We start from the raw sequence: 16,830 nt of genomic DNA, 5'->3' as shown, positions 1-16,830 counted from the left end.
GGTGTCCTGAAGTCGGGTATCTTCACGGCAACAAGGCTCACACAGTTAAGTCTTAAAGCCAATCCATGACTCCAGACAGTGTTCTGGTCAGGTGAGCTTCCCCTCCCTCTGACCCAGGACCAGACCCCAGTCACAGCGCCAGTCCGTGGGGAATTCACCACGTATTCTGGATGTGTGCGCAGGTGCGTTACACACGACCTCAGGTGCTTAAAGGGGAACTGCCCATGTCTTTTTTCCACTAGCCAAATCTAACATGCAAGCAAGAGTAGTCCAGCGTCGTATTGGGGGGACATTTTAAGGAAAGGTCAGTCATTTATAATATGTTGTTAAATGCATGTATCTCATGAATAAAACAGTGTGAAAACAGTTATCATATATTATTAATATTGCCTAATAAAGCAAGGTGATCTTTTGCAGCAGGGCTTCAGCATGTTGAGAACATTCACGAGGGCCACAGACTGAGGCCTGTCTCACAGATGAGGTCTGTGGTTCTGCATTAGACAGCTGTCCAACATGAGGCTTGTCACGTGACCTCTGTCCCCAGCAGAGTGAACTCTCTTCCTGAACCTGTCTGCTCTCAGATCCAGTCCAACTTGACTCAGCAGTGACACAGATGTGTTTTGTCCTTCAGCAGTCTGAATTTTGAACATCAATTCTGACAAAACTGCAATTGAAGTCCTTATAGTGCAGCGAATACAGCACTTGATGTGCTTTGTCGCTGGATGACACGTGCGTCGATAAAAGCGTCCGCCATCGACCCGACTGAATCATCGCTCGCCGTTACGTTTGTTGAACCATTCCTCAGACGCTCCTGGAAGTCCTCACTCTGTGCGCTTGTGTCGGCAGCAGCACGAGTTGATGAGCACCGAGGTCATATTTATTTGTCGAGTCGCGGCCGGCCGGCCCCAGGTGACTGATGGTGGGACAGTAATAACCGTTGACAAATCTCCAGAGTCGGTGCTTTCGGTCGATGGGCCGATCAATACCGTAAACAAATGTGACGCGAACTCCAGGTAATTACGTATCGGCCGGAGTTTTTCCGGGATCTGCAGGCGAAGATAACGCTCGTCATCTTTTCAAACTTCAGGAGTCAAGATGAAGGCGGCGGAAGAACAAAAGACTCGGGGAACAATTGATCACCACGCCCGGGAGTAACGTCTAACTTGGCTCTTCTAGTGTGAGCAGACTCCCTCCGTTCATGGAGGAATGCTGACGTGGAGGCATGGTGAACGGGAAGGAGAGACACCACCGAGCTGCCCTCATCTCAAGTTCCTCTGGTTAGCGCCTGCACTGCAACACAGCTGAAACCTGAAATCTGTTTCCAGAGATCTCGAAGGCAAAGTGGACCACAAAGAAACACACTTCCTCAATGACCACAGCGACCGAAAACTATCCTCTTCTCATATGGGAGAACAAACCAACAGAGATGAAGGAGAACCACACTGGAGACGTCTGCGCAGAGAAGAAACAAGACAGGCCAGAGAGCAGACACCGCTCAGATGTTCCGTTCCCGCCACATCATGGATCGTGGAAGTGTCTTGGCCGTTACAAGCTGAGTCCAACAGCATGCATGAAATAAGCCAGACAAGAGAGTCCTGGTTCCACTTCGATGCTGACCACATCCGAGGAGCCTCAAAGCCTGTTGCTGATGTGAAGAGTTGACGCTGAAATCTGAGTGCCTCACCTTGACCATGGAGCCATCTGATCCAGGAAAGGTCACACTCATCATTTCAAACCTGTCTCTATATTCAGTGAGGCTTTCAGCTTGCTTTCCTGGTGGGAGGTGAAAACAGCCGAGTGCACGCTGGGCTAACAGCGTGTCACAGTGGAGCTCCTACCCTTCACAAATTCCACTTGTGCTTCACAAAAGGGTGCGGTGCCAACAGAACCTCACGCAGGAAATGAAACCTGAACTCGCTGACTGCACTTAACACACAAACATGGAAGTGTTCGAGAAGTTGGAGGAGGCCAGCACAGACGGCGCTCCAGCCTCAGACGCTCCCACCAGACGCTGAGCAGTAGATGGTTCCACTCCTTTGATCCAGCAGAGGCAGAACCGATGCTTGTGACATCTGAATTAAAGTTGGTCTCCGTCCTCTTCACATGATGGAGGACAGGGAGACGTCTGCTGCTGGCATCAGCAAAGCTCCGCCTTTGACTTACAAATAAAAGGTCGACGACGACGACGACTCTGGAGTTGCACTCCAGCCCCTGATCTCAGCATCAGTCCGGTCAGAGTCCGGCTCTGGGTCGTCTTGACCTGGAGCTCTCAGTTCCGAGAAGGACGAGCTCGGACGTCTGTTTGAAGCCCAGCGGTCATCAGCAGAACAAAGCTGATCAAGACAGAGAAAGTGGGAGTTGTTGCGGTGCGCCTCCACACCAGTGGTGTAGCACTGCCCTCTAGCGGCGGCCACAAGAACCGACCCGAAGGGCCGGTTTCAATCTGATGCTGAACATGACTCTCCGTCACGAAACTACAAACGGGACGCATCACAGAGCCGGCACACAAGCGCGTGAACACTCCGAGTGTGTCTCTGGCGTCAGCGGCCTCTCTCTCTCTCTCTCTCTCAGCAGCCAGGTGGGTGCTCACCTGGCGCACAGCTCGGCCGCCTGCTCTGGACTCTGACCACAGAGCGGCCACAGCGACAGCACATTGTAAATCCGGAGTGCAGATGGACCCCAGTGGTGGTCCTGACTCCTCTCTGTTGGACTCGCTCACATCAAGTCCGCCTCTCATTTCAGCGCGGGTCTATTCATGTGCCGCCGAGGACGCTCATATTGAGGATGACACAGCACCGGGGAGCAGGTGACCCAAACCCTAGATCACCTCTTTACAGTGACGTCAAGCGGTGGTTGTAATACCAGGCTTCCAAGGAGGCAGGACGACAAAGGTCTCTTCGTAGCATCGGTTCTTTCATCGTAATAAAGTGAACACGACCGACTACCGAGCGTATAACCGGGGTTCATTACGTGACAGTGGTGACCCCGGTGTCCGGACAAATGTAGGTCAGAACAGTGGCGACACGACTGGTCTACCACCAGTGTTTCACTGTTGCACATCACACGCTCGGTGAGAGAGAACGAAGCCAACCAGAGAGGCGGCCGCCACACTCCCGAGCAGGTCAGTTCCCCTCTGCTGGGGAGGACGTGTCACTGCAGCCTCGGCGTGACGACACAGCCAGACGTCAGTCAAAGGCAAAGGGAGGATGAGTGTCGCGCCGTCGTCCCTTCTGGACTGACGCTGCACGTGCACGCCTGCGCAAGGGGGCCGGCGCCATCTGTCGGCCACACGTTTAAACTGCAGCTTGGATGGAAAACGCACGCTCCACTCGGTGAACAATTCTGTTGGCCTTTCTGCCTCCTATTCCTCGACTCTCCGTCATCATCAGTCATATGATCTGCTCGCCCATGAGTGAGGAACGCAACACTCGTGGTCCCTGGCAGTTTCTCTTCCCCCAGTTCTTCGGGTCGGTTTCTCCTTCGGTTCGCACCTCCGCACACTCGCTGGTGCGTGTATACACAAGTACAGCGGAGGAAAACAAACCGGAAGAGCACATCCGGAGAATGGTTTCACAATAAAGGTACGCAACGCCACATGGACGGGAACTGACGTGACACGTAAATGTGCTGAGGGAACAACCCGTAACCCAACCACGTGACACTGAGCGCCGAGGCCATCCCACTGTGGTAGTGTCCGTCTGAGCATTTCAGCGGAGCCTGCTCGGTCGCATCCATCCACGCCGTCAGGAGAAGAAGACATGACAAACAGAGGCGACGAGGAGGGGAGGCCGAGCGTCCAGGTGCATATATACATATATATATACCGTCACACGCCGGGCGTTGCTTCTCACCAGGAGCGGTTGTCAAAAAGAAAAACCTAACAAAAGTGTCTAGTCAAAGTCAAAAAAAGAGTGAGATGTGGAGCCCCCCATCAGGTGCGCGCATGCGTGTCGCACCCGGTGTCTGCACAGCGGTTTATTCAGTGGAAACAAGTTGTTCTCACGCCGAGCTTCAGTTGACACGTGACACAGTCAACACAACAGGTGGCAGTAGGTTGCCGAAACAGCGAGGAAGCCAGCGCGGCTCACCTGAACTCCCGGGTACCTTCCCGAAGGTTGGTGGCCTCTTCTCCTTCCGTCTTGTCCAGCGGCACAACTCCCTTCGCCTCCCACCCCGTGTGTCCACACGAGCTCCCCAAGACAGCGTCGCCACAGGTGCAACTTCTCCGTCAGTGGCGCGCGGCGCATGAGCAGTTCAGGCAGAAGCAGCGGGCTGAACGCTGCTTCTGCCTGAACTGAGACGGAATCGTTTTGGCCAACTTTCCCCTGATGGTTTGTTCAAAGAGAAATGGGAGTAAAATCACATCCCCTTTCAGTGGTCGGTTTTTGTTGTTTATCATGGCAGAGCAGCCAGTCACAAACGACAACTGTCCTTTTATTTGCACACAATATTTGTATTCACAATACTGTAGTTGTACTTTTATGAACGTCCCATGACTTGCATCAAAGTTTCATCTGGTGCCGCTCACGTGACAAAGGTCTGTTGACAATATGTCCTCCGCACAGCTCCACCAGTGGGACTTTGTTTTGTGTTGAGGGTTTCCTCCCGCAGCTCCTGCACTTTTAAAGGTCGGCATTTCTCACCTCCAGCCTTGGAGCTGCTGCTGCTGCTCTCACCAGTGAGCACGTCACCCAGACACGAACATGAAGGACCAGTGGCCATGTTGAAGTAGACAAGTTTATTCATGATAAGAATGAGGATGGTGGCATTAATAATTAGTCATAATTATAATAACGTTAATGTCATAATAAATAGATCTCTTCATCTGAAGCAGGAAAAGAGAAGCAAGGAAAACAAAACACAAGAGTTACAGAGGATGGGGGGCAGGTTGGGGGGAGGGAGGGCTGGACGGGGCGTGAGACACTTTTAAACCTTTCAATATATCCATTTAGCTTTTAGAGACTTTTAAACTCTTATTTCACTGGTACATTTACAAAGGAACAGAAAAAAGATTTCTTAAAAAATCCTTATAAATAATTTTTTTTTATCATTATTTGAACAAAATACAAGATTTCTTTTTCTCTCCCCCTGAAAGGAAGCGGGGGATGGGGCGGGCTGTATGTACAGAAGAGGAGGCGGAGTACAAAAGGGGGCGTGAGGCGGGTGGGATTGCGGGGAGAGGGGCCGCGAGTGTGGAGCTGCAGCAGTTGTGCTCAGGAAGATGGATCGTCAGGCCCGCCAGGTGAAGCCCCGCCCACCTGTACACCTTCAACAGCAGCACAGTTCCCGACCTCAAAGTCGGAGCAGAGACGAAAAACCGGGTGGCGGATGAGACCGAGCGCGGATCGTGAGCGGAAAACTGCTGTGGTGACCAAGAACTCAGCAAGCTGCCTGGACTCAAACAAAAGATGATGATGATGATGATGACGACGATGGTGGGACGAAGGGGAGCTACACTAGAGTAGGTCAAAGTTCTTTGAGGTTTCATGGAAGTCTGGTGACCCAGAGATTTGGATTCAAGTGAGTAACAGTCTCTCTGAAATGTGCCTCGTCACATGACATCTGTGTTGCAGTGCATAGATTCAACGTTCCGACGACAGAAGAACTTTGACGACGAAGACCGTAACAGACCAGTTCTGCGTCTCTGCTCCTGAGCTGACCCCACGTGACCCCGCGGAGCTCCGAGTGGGCCAGAAGAAAACCCAACGGGTGGGGGATGAAAGAGGGAATCCTGCCAGACCGACACACACAGAGGGCGCCACCTTGTGTTTGGAAGCTGCGGATTTTCTGGAAACCAAATTTGTGCTTCGAACTGAACCTGCAGGTTGTGTGCGACCTGCAGTGTGACCAGGCAGCCTGAAGGGGGCGACAGCAAGCGGACGAAATATATGATCGGAGGGACTGAACTTGTATGTGCTAAGTGAGTCGAGGCGCACTACGCAACCACTAGGGGGCATTAACGCTTTAAAAACATGTTCAAGGAGATTTCGTTGCTTTCTGTCAACGGCCACTCACGCGATCATCCTTGGACCAAACTGCGCCTTGTCTGATAGAAGCTGACATGATCTCTGGACAACGTGTCCCCGCCGTGTTCCATAAGAGGCGCTGCCAGACTGCAGCGACTGTAGCGTCACTTTTGTAAACAGAGTGGTTCGCCTAGCTTCCTCACTCTAGACACGACGGCGTCCAGATGGAATCTACTTCAGCTCCTCGTCAAATTCCTTCTGAGCAACCAGCACCTTTCTTTCTTTGCGGGAGGCGGCTAGCCCGACCGTCACCCCCCCGCCCCAAACCAGAGTTGGGCATCAGAAAGAAGAGGGGAGAGTGCCATCCAAAAGTCCGGCGGCAGATGAACACGAGTCGTCTGCAGTACGTTCGGTGTGTGTGTGTGTGTGTGTGTGTGTGTGTGTGTGTGTGTGTGTGTGTGTGTGTGTGTGTGTGTGTGTGTGTGTGTGTGTGTGGAGAGGAAGTTGGGGAGCCTGGGCGGGGGAGGAGGGGGAGGGAAGATCAGATCACACGACCACTGTCACACTTTCAATCATAGAACACATGATCACACGTTACAGTAAATATCAGGGAGACATTGATGCTACGTCCACACAACCGCCAGCATGTCATGTGACCAGGAAGTGACACCTCCTCTCTCCAAGTGGTAAACAAGGGGTTCACAATCGCGTTTGTGCACTTGAATTAGAAAAAGACATTCTCAGACGGCGCCCAGTGTGGAGTTAGAAGGGGGCGGTGCCGACGACGTCACATCAAGCGTATGTGCGTATTTTGAGTCACCACTCCGTCTCAGATGAGATGAACACCGTAAAAGAGCAGCGATGATGTCATCATCGCCGCTGAAACGTGAAGATGATAAATGTTTCTCTCTTGATGACACCACGAGCCAGGATGCATGGCTTACGGACAATCGTGAGAGAAGTCCAGCGGTGACGTCAAAACAAGCTAGTGCCAGGAACGGCGCTGGCGGGCTTCACGACTCTGAGAGGGAGGCTTATTGGGTCGCACGAAGCTCCGCCTCACAACAGCGCCAGCCGCCGCCGGACGCTTGTGTGGACGTAGCTGGCTGGAGGGGAGGAGCTGACACCTATGGGGGGGGGGGGGCAGGGGCGTGCCCTGCCCGCCCACTCTCTACGTCCCTGACATCACCACAGCCCATATATAGATATGTATATATATTTATATACAAGGGAAGAAAGAAACGGTCGACTCTAGACATTAAGTACATTCAAGAACGGAACCACATTCTTCTTCCAAACACGTTTACAGTCCTGATATAAAGAATTGTTTTCTCAGTGCTGCCAAAAATAAAAACAATAGAAATACACACAAATAAATATTCTCAGAATACATAGACAGAAAGAGCCCTCGTCCGTCGTCGGGGCAACACTACCTTACTTGATCGAGCGACTCAGGCCTCAGGCTTGGGTTTCGGTTACGCACCTGCAGGTGGGATTACTCGATTAGAATTCTTCACGGATGACGTCCACTGGAAACGTCTGGCTCACAAGCGTCCCAAGCGGCAGAGTTTGCCCGCTCTGGCGCTGCCGGGGGCGTGGAGGGGTCCGTGTCGCCACAAAATGTAAACCGCAGTTGCCACCCGCTGGGGAAGCGCGAGAATATCCAACGGTGCTGTGACATCACGACAGAGTCCGCGAGGGGACGCTGCTCTCAGAGGGGCAGTGACGGCATTGACGACATCACCGCCACGCTAACGCAAGAGGAAGAAGGCGGAGCAGTCGGTCTGAAAAGCTCCGCCCACGACAGGAAGTACAGCGTGGAATAGAAAGTGCCTGGGTTCCTCGGCAACAGGAGCGGTGTGCCATCGAGAGAGGAGGAGGGGGCGGAGTCTGACCCTCCTCCTGCCTGCGTACACCACAGGTTCAACAACTAAAAACAGATTTGTACATCTATATACGGCTCTGTACACATTTCTGTTCGGCTGTGAGTCATAAAAGTATAGAAAAATAAAGTGTTTTGTAAGACCGGGACTCTTCTCTGTCTCTGATATAAACTCTACTCATCCAGAGGGCGTCTCCGGTGCGTCGCTCCGTCTCTCACCGCCGTGAGTGGCTGGTTGTTTGACTGCCTCCTGTCTTCTCCTGGCCAGCCTCCGTAGCGGGACTCCTCCTCCTCCTCCTCCTCCTCCTGGTCTTCTTCTTCTTAAAGCTAGTTCTCGTCTCTGCGTCGTTTTCATCTGTGATGTGAGTTCTGCTCGTCCACCTGTATTTACTGGAGACAGCAGAGAGGCGCGTCAGCAACAGGAGCTGTGTCTATGAATAAACACAAGTGCCATGATGTCAAGATGTCACATTTCACACTCACACCATTTGTTGGTATTCGCCTTTCTTCTTTCAATGACAGAAACAAAGCGTGTCTACAATTTTAGAGTGAGGACAGAAATAGAGCAGGATGGCGAGCGCCATCTGAGGGAAACAAAATCTGCCAGACTGGATTGAAAGACTTTAATCCGGGGGTCTTGCCCTTCTTCCTGCAGTTCTTCAGAGACCCTGTGTCAGAAGACACACTCACTGGGGAGCCCCGCTACAAAAGTACCCACGAGCAGCGGCGCTGCTTTGAGCAGGCTCTGACAAGAGAAGAAGAGGAGCGCACCAACGAGCGGAGGAAAAGGTCAAGTACATTCGTAGAGCTGCATCGCACATGGACCAGCAAGCATCAGCTCGCTTCAGTTGCCGCACCCTCCACCGCTCTTCTTGCGTTTGAGTCGGGCCCACCTCGGACCCACTCCTTCACTGAGTCAGGGTAGGACTTGTTTGAGCTCCTCAAGCCTTCTTTCTAGCGTATGAAAGCCAGGCTGGCTCATGTCAGTGAGTCTGTTTTCTGGTCAGAATGTTACGGCTGTTCTTCAGGCATCAATGGAAGACCACATGCACAGTGGATGTTCACTTCAGCGTTTATTCCAAGACAAAGAAACCACATTACCGTGACTCATTATTCTGTACAGTCGGATGAAGGAGGTCGAGAACAGACCAAGTACAACCCAACACTCGACATTTATTAATGTGTCGACCAACACAGGTTGTTTTTTGTTTGTTTGAGTACAAATGATCTGGGTGGACGAGGGAGTGAAGCAGCCGGCCTCTTCCGTGTTCTCCACAACAGTAATAAATATATTTATCTTCTAATAGGAAACTACAAGTTATTCACTCTTTTGTTTCGCATCTGTTTGCATATTCAGCATATAAAGCATGGAAATGTTAGCACAAACATTCGTCCGTTTGAAAATAAAGTCTCAGACAGACGAGAAGAAACGCGTTCGTCCCTGTTGTCACATGACTCACGGGTGGAGCGGCCATTGTGAATGTCTTATTTATACTGGACAAGTTTGAAGCAATGTTGTTATACAATGGAAATGGGAGGTTTGACAAAAGATCGGAGCCATATCTTAGATTCTGCGCCATGCAATGCAGGGTCCGAGCGCCCACTCCACCTGTGCCGTCCACGTTCATGGCGACCTAGCACATCTACTTCCTGTTACGGTCGCGTATCGCCGGTCCTGAACAGCTATGATCTCGATGAGCTGTCACCTTGTAAACAGCTTGTAGCGTTAGCACGACTGCCTTGTGCATATGTGACCACAGGGACGCCGGGAGTGTTAATACGCAACATTCACTGTCAGTAATGCTAAGACGTCCTGTCGCACGTGACCAACACCAGAGTTCAAAGAAAACACATTTTCAGCACAAGTTAGAAACAAGTGAAGAAATTGAAGCTTGAAAACCGAAATGACGCACAGAACAACTTCACAGACAGAAGAGTTCCTGTTTCTCAACCTATAAATGTACAAACAAGCCGGACACGCCGCGCTTCAGTCATCAAAAACATGAATAAAAAAACAAAAACACTTTTATCAACAATACTGACTCCAGCCAGTAGTTCATGAGCTGCACTGAAATCTGGTCATCAGATGCGAATGCCACGTTCGTACGCTAGCCAACCGACAGCTAGTTTACACACTTCCCCATGCAGCTCACTCCACGCGTGGACGTGAACAACTGAGTCGGCAGCATAGAGGAGCAGTGTGGAACGCACCTCTGCGTGTGAACGAAATGGATTGGCAAAGCTGTGAAAGGAGCTAGCTAGCTGTGTATGCGCGTCCTGTCGTCCTGAGGTTGAACTTGTGCGACACTCAAAATCACGGTTAGCTGGGAGGCATTACACAAGTGGAACTACCATTCAGCGCTCCGGACGCTGTTTCCAATGATAGTCGTGGAACTTTTGGCGACATTTCTTCTGTCTGGATGTGGAAGAGCGTCATCACCTTTCGATGTCAGTCACCAGTTCCAACGTAAAGCTGAAGAATGAACGTGAAGACAGAATGAACTGTGGAGTTGTAGGGCGTTCGCGACAAGGATTTACGATGATTTAAAAATGGAACGCTGCTCGGAAAGTACTTTCTTGGAGGACACAATTGCCTCAGCTGAAAATGAAGCTGACGGCTTTAGTGACACGACAGAGTTTGTGAGAGCCAAGCAACCGCTCTGCAGGTTGCACACAAATAACATTCAGTTTGGCCAGGTGGCCTTTGTCGCCGAGCATGCAGTGGCTACCTTCACACGCTCAATGTTTATGTTAACTTCTGGAAGATTTTCAATGTTCTCATTCTGTTTTGGGGTGAAGTCCATCAGTGTGTTGGCGGCGAGTGTAGCATGAAACTGAGGGCTAAAACCTGAGTGCGCAGTCATGTTTCCGAGCTCCGCGCACACGAGCAGTCGATGAGTTGACATCGGTGACATCACACTTCGCTCCGCTCATCGTTGTCGTCTGCCCCCGAGCACGTACCATCGCTGGCATAGCACCACAACTCACGTCCCAAAACAACAGCGTGAAAATAAACAGCAGATCACTGATGACATCACGGAGGTCACAACCTCCAAACTTAGCACTAACGTCCCATCATCAGCTGTGGTTTAGAGAGTGCTTTTTTACGAGTGTCTCTCTCCGGATTTGAGCGCTAGTAGGGGGTGAAGCGACTGTACCCTCCTCTGTACAGGCTAGCCTGCAACATCAAAGATGACAAAGCACCAATCAGTAATCACATGACTTTTGTTCGTTCGCCCAAAACCTCCTTCCTTTTGAGGCGTGATTCTCCTCCAGAGGTGCAGGGGGCACAAGCACTTATCTGAAAATCTACCTTCTACACTAAAAGTTTGGAGTAGGTCACTGACATGCCTGCAGTTGTCTTGTTTTCACTGTCTGTTGCTAACGATGCTACCTGTTAGCAAGCTAGCAGACGCGGCGGCGCTCAGCCAAGAGAAAGATCGTAAAATTGTAAAAAGTAGCGTCGGAGCAGCAGTCCGGCAAGATTCGAGCCGAGGGCCGGACGGGTCTGCAGTCGGGCAGTTCCGCGTCAGAAACGCACTAGCTTCATTGGAGAAGTGCAACACGTGACCACAGTTGCAGCTAATTTTAGTTCACGTCCTACAGTCGAAGGTTTCCATCTCTTACGTAAACATTGCCAAGATTCGATCCTGCATTACTAGTGCTGTGATCCAAGAATTACTTGTCCGTCCAACTGCGACGTGTTGAAAGGGCTTGGGATCCTTTTAGCAACAAAACAAAGCACGGATGGCATGATGTCACTTCCTGAAACAAGCGTGCGGCCGGTGCCTCCGGCTCAGATTCTTTGTGTCGCAGCGGGAGACAGACTCCTTTCAAGTCTGGACCAGTCCCCCGCATGGTCCCGCAGGGCGGCAGCCTGCAGGGGGCGCACCGCGTCGCTGAGCTCCAACCTGCGGCGCACGCACCTGAGCATGCGCTCAGCTTTTCCCAGGCCAATTAAGAGTCTGAGACAAAGTGGAAGAGCTCCTGGTCTTCAAAGGATAATTTCCACTAATTTTCTGAAGCTGCAAACTTTTCCGCGTTAGAGACGAAAAAAGAGAATTTGGAAACACGGACCTCTGAGGATCCAATTATTCTGCTGCTTTCATGTGGTAATGCGATCCTTCACTGCTGGTCATGTGACCCCGGACGCAGGCATGGGCCCCTGCTTGGTGGCTTTGACACACTTCTGTTGTCGTGTTGGTCAACGCAAGCATACAAACTACAGGACTCACACACGCACAAAGACACGCACCCTCTCACGAGCACAGCCCAGCGTGATCAAGCACACGTTCAAATGTGACCACAAACGGACCGAAGTGTGCCAAAACACACAAGCAGAAGCGCACACGCCTCCGACGGCTCCGAAAAAGAAGCACCTCAGTTTTGGCCGTCGTGTTTTGGAAGGAAGTTTTGGGGAAGCAGACACATTCAAGCACAGTTGGGAATTAATGAAAGCTTTTAGCTAGCAGCTGCACCGCGTAAGAGCGGGCGTAAAGACGCGGGGGGAGTGAACGAATTTGAGCCCAGCTGACGGAGGAGCGGCGGGGGAGGAGGCTGCCCCCTCCCCCCCTCCCCGACTCGCGCTCGCTCTGCTATGTCCCACGGCACGCCGCTGCACGCCGCTGCACGCCGCTGCACGCTTTTGATGCGCCTTAATCTCCGGGTTTTGGTTCTGAGCCTGGTCCCATCCCTGCATCGAACCAAGAGAGAAAGTCTCTCTTTCAAAAAAAAAAAAAAAAAGATTTATTGATCATCACTTTTCATCTTTGATGTTACAGAAGCTGCAAGCGCTAGCTAAAAACAGACATTAACAAATCACCCGGCGTCGGCGGAGAGACGCGGGCTGCTGGAGATGGAGGATGAAGGCATGTAGTCTCAGCGTGTCGGGGCTGCACCCAGATCCTCCACCCCTGAACCCTCGGAACCCTCTGGTGTATCTGGATCGAGGGTGAGCTGGGGGGATTTGTGAGAGCCCTGGGGCAGAGCAGGACCCTGAGAGAGCTCTTTGATCTGGTGCAGCCCCAGACCACGAACCGTGGAGCTGGACGGGCATAAAAACCTCAGAGGTTTTTATCTGCGTGAATGGTGTGTGAGTGGGAGCTGCTGAGGAGTCGGCTACTCACCATGGTCCCCACGCTGTAGGTGGTGGCGGGTCCGATCGTGTGGTGGTAGGGGTCCGCCGTTGCATAGACTCTGCCGTAGCTGAGGAGGGAACACAGGGCGGTGAACAGCGAGGTCTCACCCTCTGGTTCAGAGGTTGCTCGGTTCATTGTCGTGCCCATTACGGACGGAGCTGCGATGAGCACACGGCGCCGGGGGGCCCAGGGGGGCCAGGGGCCCGGGGGGGCCGGGGGGCCGGGGGTGCGTGTTTACCTCTGCCCGCTCCTGTCATTGTCGCCGGTTGAGAATTAATCCTGCAATTTCCCTTCTGAGGATGGGCGCGATGTGTCTGCCTGTTCTTTATGTTTGCTGCACACATTCCCCTATTTACTTCCAACACTGGCTTGCAAATGAAGGTCTGCGGCGGGAAGATAAGACACACCCCGGCCGGTGACCGAGGGCACTCGACCAGGCGGGGATAGAGCCAGAGCAGGGAATTCTCCTCCAGCAGACAACAAGACGTTTTCCGCCTTCTCAGGAGCTCCCATGAATTATAGAGGATCTAAATTTGGCGGGGTCAGCGCGGGAATCAGAGGCTTGAGAATGTGCGGCGTGACTCGCTTATCTGCAGTGCAATCCCCGAAGATTCTCCCAGGTTAATGTACCCGCTCCTGCCCATGGGCCGCAGGTCAAACCAGCCTGAGCTCACAACAATTGAAATTTTAATCGGCTACGCGTAAAGACTCCAGAGCAGTGGCGCGACCTTCTGCTGGACGACCTTCCAAGTGTGTGAATAAGGTACCAGGCGAACAAGGCGCTAGCAACGCGGACATGCTAAGGCCGCGCGCCACCTTCAGCAGCGCCACCTTTTGGACGCAGGTCCGGGTCACTTCAGGCTCCTGCGGCTGCGGCCCGGGGAGACCGCCCCATGAGGCATTTTGCCCAGCCGAAACCTGTATTGATCCCACTGTCCGGAACGTTTATTCAAAGAAAGAACACGACTTTCGGGAGAATCACGTTCCGTCTGGCGGAAAAGGATCGGCAGCGCGACATCAGTCTGCGGAGAGAAGTGGCCGGGCGGAGGACGGCGGCTCACAACTCCAGCCGGGCCTGATCAATCTTAGATTATGGCTGTAATCTGCAGCTTCTCCAGCAGGGCGCAGGTTATCACCGCTGACACGCGGGATCCCCGGCAGATTCGATTCCCCGACCGACGGCGGCTCTCCGAGGTCGGCATGAATCAGAGGCGCAGTGGCATCACTCAGAGGTGAACGGACCCCCCTCCGTCCCCCGGGACCTGAGGCCGTTCATAACGCCAGCAGTGACGCCGAGCGCCGCCACATACATCACCGGCCTCCTCATCCACTGCAACAAGGTTAGCCTGCTTCTTTTCTCGTCTCAGCCGCCAGTGAAAGTGAAAATTCTCTAATGAAGAAAAATCCTCCATTTTCCCGCCAAAACATAAACGTCTCTTTGATTTTGAAGGATGTGGGAGCGGCCCAGATATTTCTCAAGCATCTCAGCAGTTTAGCTCCGCTGCAGCGCCGGAGGTCACCACGGCGACGGTGGCCACAGAAGTCAGGAGCAACACACCTGAGCGGCTCCTTCCTGCCTCCTTCAGACCTCGCCCCCCGCTCTGTCTCATGACACCTTCATCCACACGCCACTGACGTCTAGCTCCGCAACTCGTGTGAGGATTGAAGACAATCATGAATTGTGTTGCCAAGCCATTCAGCAGCCTCCGCTTCCTCAACGGGATCAACGCGCTGTCCTTCCTGACTGCACCTGAAGGCCTCATCTCTGATCAGAAACGTGGACAGACGTCTTCAAACTCTGACTCTGTGAGTGACTACAGGAGCAGGAATGAGACACGGAAGACAGACATCCACAACTGATGATGTAGCGCCACCGACTTGCGGCAACATATTTTCTTGAATTCAGAAAGTCTTCTGGGGCGTGTTTGAAGCGAGGACCTTCTGCTGCTTACCTGTCACTGTACGCAGCTGCAGTGGTGGTTGGCTGAGCAAATCTGTACGCTGCATATCCTCCCTGAGAACACACACACACACACGGGTCGGTGAGTCTTCACACACTTGGATCCTTCATCATCTCTCTGTGAATCGCAAAAATCGCAGTTCCAAATCTGGACGCTGGAGGGAGCTGTATTAATATTTTCACCCGCGTGCGTCAGACGCTGGTTTATGCTGATCACGTGACGAGCAGCGACCAAGAGCCGGGTCAGGAGGTCACAGCAATTGAATCTTTCTATGTGTTTGCGTCTCCACAGGGACAGGAAGTGGCGGCGCAGGAGCAGGAGGACTTCCTGCGGACGGCGCCGCCTCGGGACTGAGCTGATTACGGCAACAGCCGGAACAAACACCCGACAATAAATCATCTCCCCCATTGTCAAGGCGCAGAGCAGCCGCAGCACATTTGTTATGTTGTCACGCCTGCGAGTGGCGTGGAGATGCATATGTATAAGAGCAGGGTCTGCACGTGAACATTCCGTCTCCCTGATGTGCCAGCGGGTCGCCGGAGGAAGCACTCCGCATCCATCAGCTCGGCGAGCTCCTTCCACGCTGGAATTCCGCTGAACTTTACGCCACACGGCGCTTCAAATGGTTTCTGCTGAGATGGCCAAACCACAGCTCCAGTTCCCGTCTGCAGTGAGCACGTTGGGGCTGGAGCTCACATTCCTACCGTCGACTCTGCTCTGAGCACAAAGCTCATGAGGGTGAGTCACCAGCGGGGGCAGTGAAGGGGTGAGTGATGACCCGACTCGGGTTCTCTTCAGGTCGCGGAGACAAACGACATCCCACCGAGCGACGCAGCCGTGACAACAAGAGCTAGTGAAACGCGGCGCCATCCAGGGGTCGTTTGTCACGCCGACGCTCACCAGGTGAGAGTGAGAGGCAAGTGTCATCATCCCAGGCCGGGGCGGGGCAGGGGCCGCCGCCTCCGCCACTCTGTTGTCAGGGAGGGTCAGGCAGGTGCTCTCGCCGTTATCACGCTGCTGCTGTCAGAGCCGCCGACCTCCGCCGCTAATACTCTTATCAGATGCCGCTGCTCTTATCTCCCACGCGGTGGCGGCGGAGACACCGGAGCCCGGGTTGGGTGGGGCGGGGGGAGAAGACCTAACCTGACACCAGGTCTGTGCCACAGGCGGCAGCTGAGGGGGTTTTAGATGCTCTCGTCAGGTTTCTTGGCACTAAAGGGCCGAGTCTCATCGACGCCAGCCGGGGAGGGGGGGCGGCCTCGGCGGGAGGGGGATCACGTTTGTCCCTCGGCAGTCCAAATCACAGTCCAGTGCCGCGGGGTTGGGCCGACACAGCGCTGCTTCTGAACTTCAGCAAACCCCAACGGTTCATTCATGACTGGTCACATGATCCGGCGGAACGATCGGCGAGGTCTGAGAAGAGGGCCGTGACGCTTCCTGACCTCTGAGCTCATGAAGCCACAACCCTCACGCTCTCATGAAATCATCTTAGCTGTACTCACATAGATCTCCGCGCCGTAGAAGCCGTCCTGGTACACCACCCTGCGGAGACGACAGGAAGTTAGGGTCCACTGTCTCCTTATCACAATCCAGACACGCATGAAATACTCACACGCGCGCGTGCGCGCACACACACACGCACACACACAGAGCGGACGGGTGTTTCCAAGGAGGCAGCTCTCTGACACATGACTCAGCGATATCAATCACGCAGCTTCCCTCCGTGGCCCGGCAGGGGGAGGCCAGGGCTTCGCCGCAGTACGACGGCTCCCGATCTAATCACAGATAGACAGGCAGACCGGGCCCCGGGGCCCCCTGCTTCACCCTGCCGGGGCCACACAGAGCAGCGCTGATAAGAGACCAGGGGATCAGGATTCCACCTG

General features: G+C 53.2%; 1 protein-coding gene across 16 annotated transcripts in view; it reads right to left on the bottom strand.

Annotated features, from left to right (window-relative positions):
* Nucleotides 1-7,955: 7,955 nt before the first annotated feature.
* The window catches only part of LOC128750661 (RNA binding protein fox-1 homolog 3-like), a 239,191-nt gene continuing 230,316 nt past the window's right edge, over nt 7,956-16,830 (bottom strand). For 15 of the 16 annotated variants that reach the window (XM_053851052.1, XM_053851049.1, XM_053851058.1 and 12 more), the window contains 4 exons: nt 16,450-16,489; nt 14,939-15,000; nt 12,975-13,053; nt 8,644-11,026 (listed from right to left, as the gene is read on the bottom strand). In XM_053851052.1, the coding sequence (XP_053707027.1) occupies nt 10,982-11,026; nt 12,975-13,053; nt 14,939-15,000; nt 16,450-16,489 (226 nt within the window). In that variant the 3' untranslated portion in view covers nt 8,644-10,981. Of the gene's footprint in view, nt 8,239-8,643; nt 11,027-12,974; nt 13,054-14,938; nt 15,001-16,449; nt 16,490-16,830 lie in introns of those variants that run through there. The other variant, XM_053851045.1, reaches the window with a different exon arrangement.

Source organism: Synchiropus splendidus, chromosome 19, assembly GCF_027744825.2.
Source record: "Synchiropus splendidus isolate RoL2022-P1 chromosome 19, RoL_Sspl_1.0, whole genome shotgun sequence".
Lineage (NCBI taxonomy): Eukaryota > Metazoa > Chordata > Actinopteri > Syngnathiformes > Callionymidae > Synchiropus > Synchiropus splendidus.
Note: the sequence above shows the minus strand (reverse complement) of the source record. Positions and strands in the feature narration are given on the sequence as shown.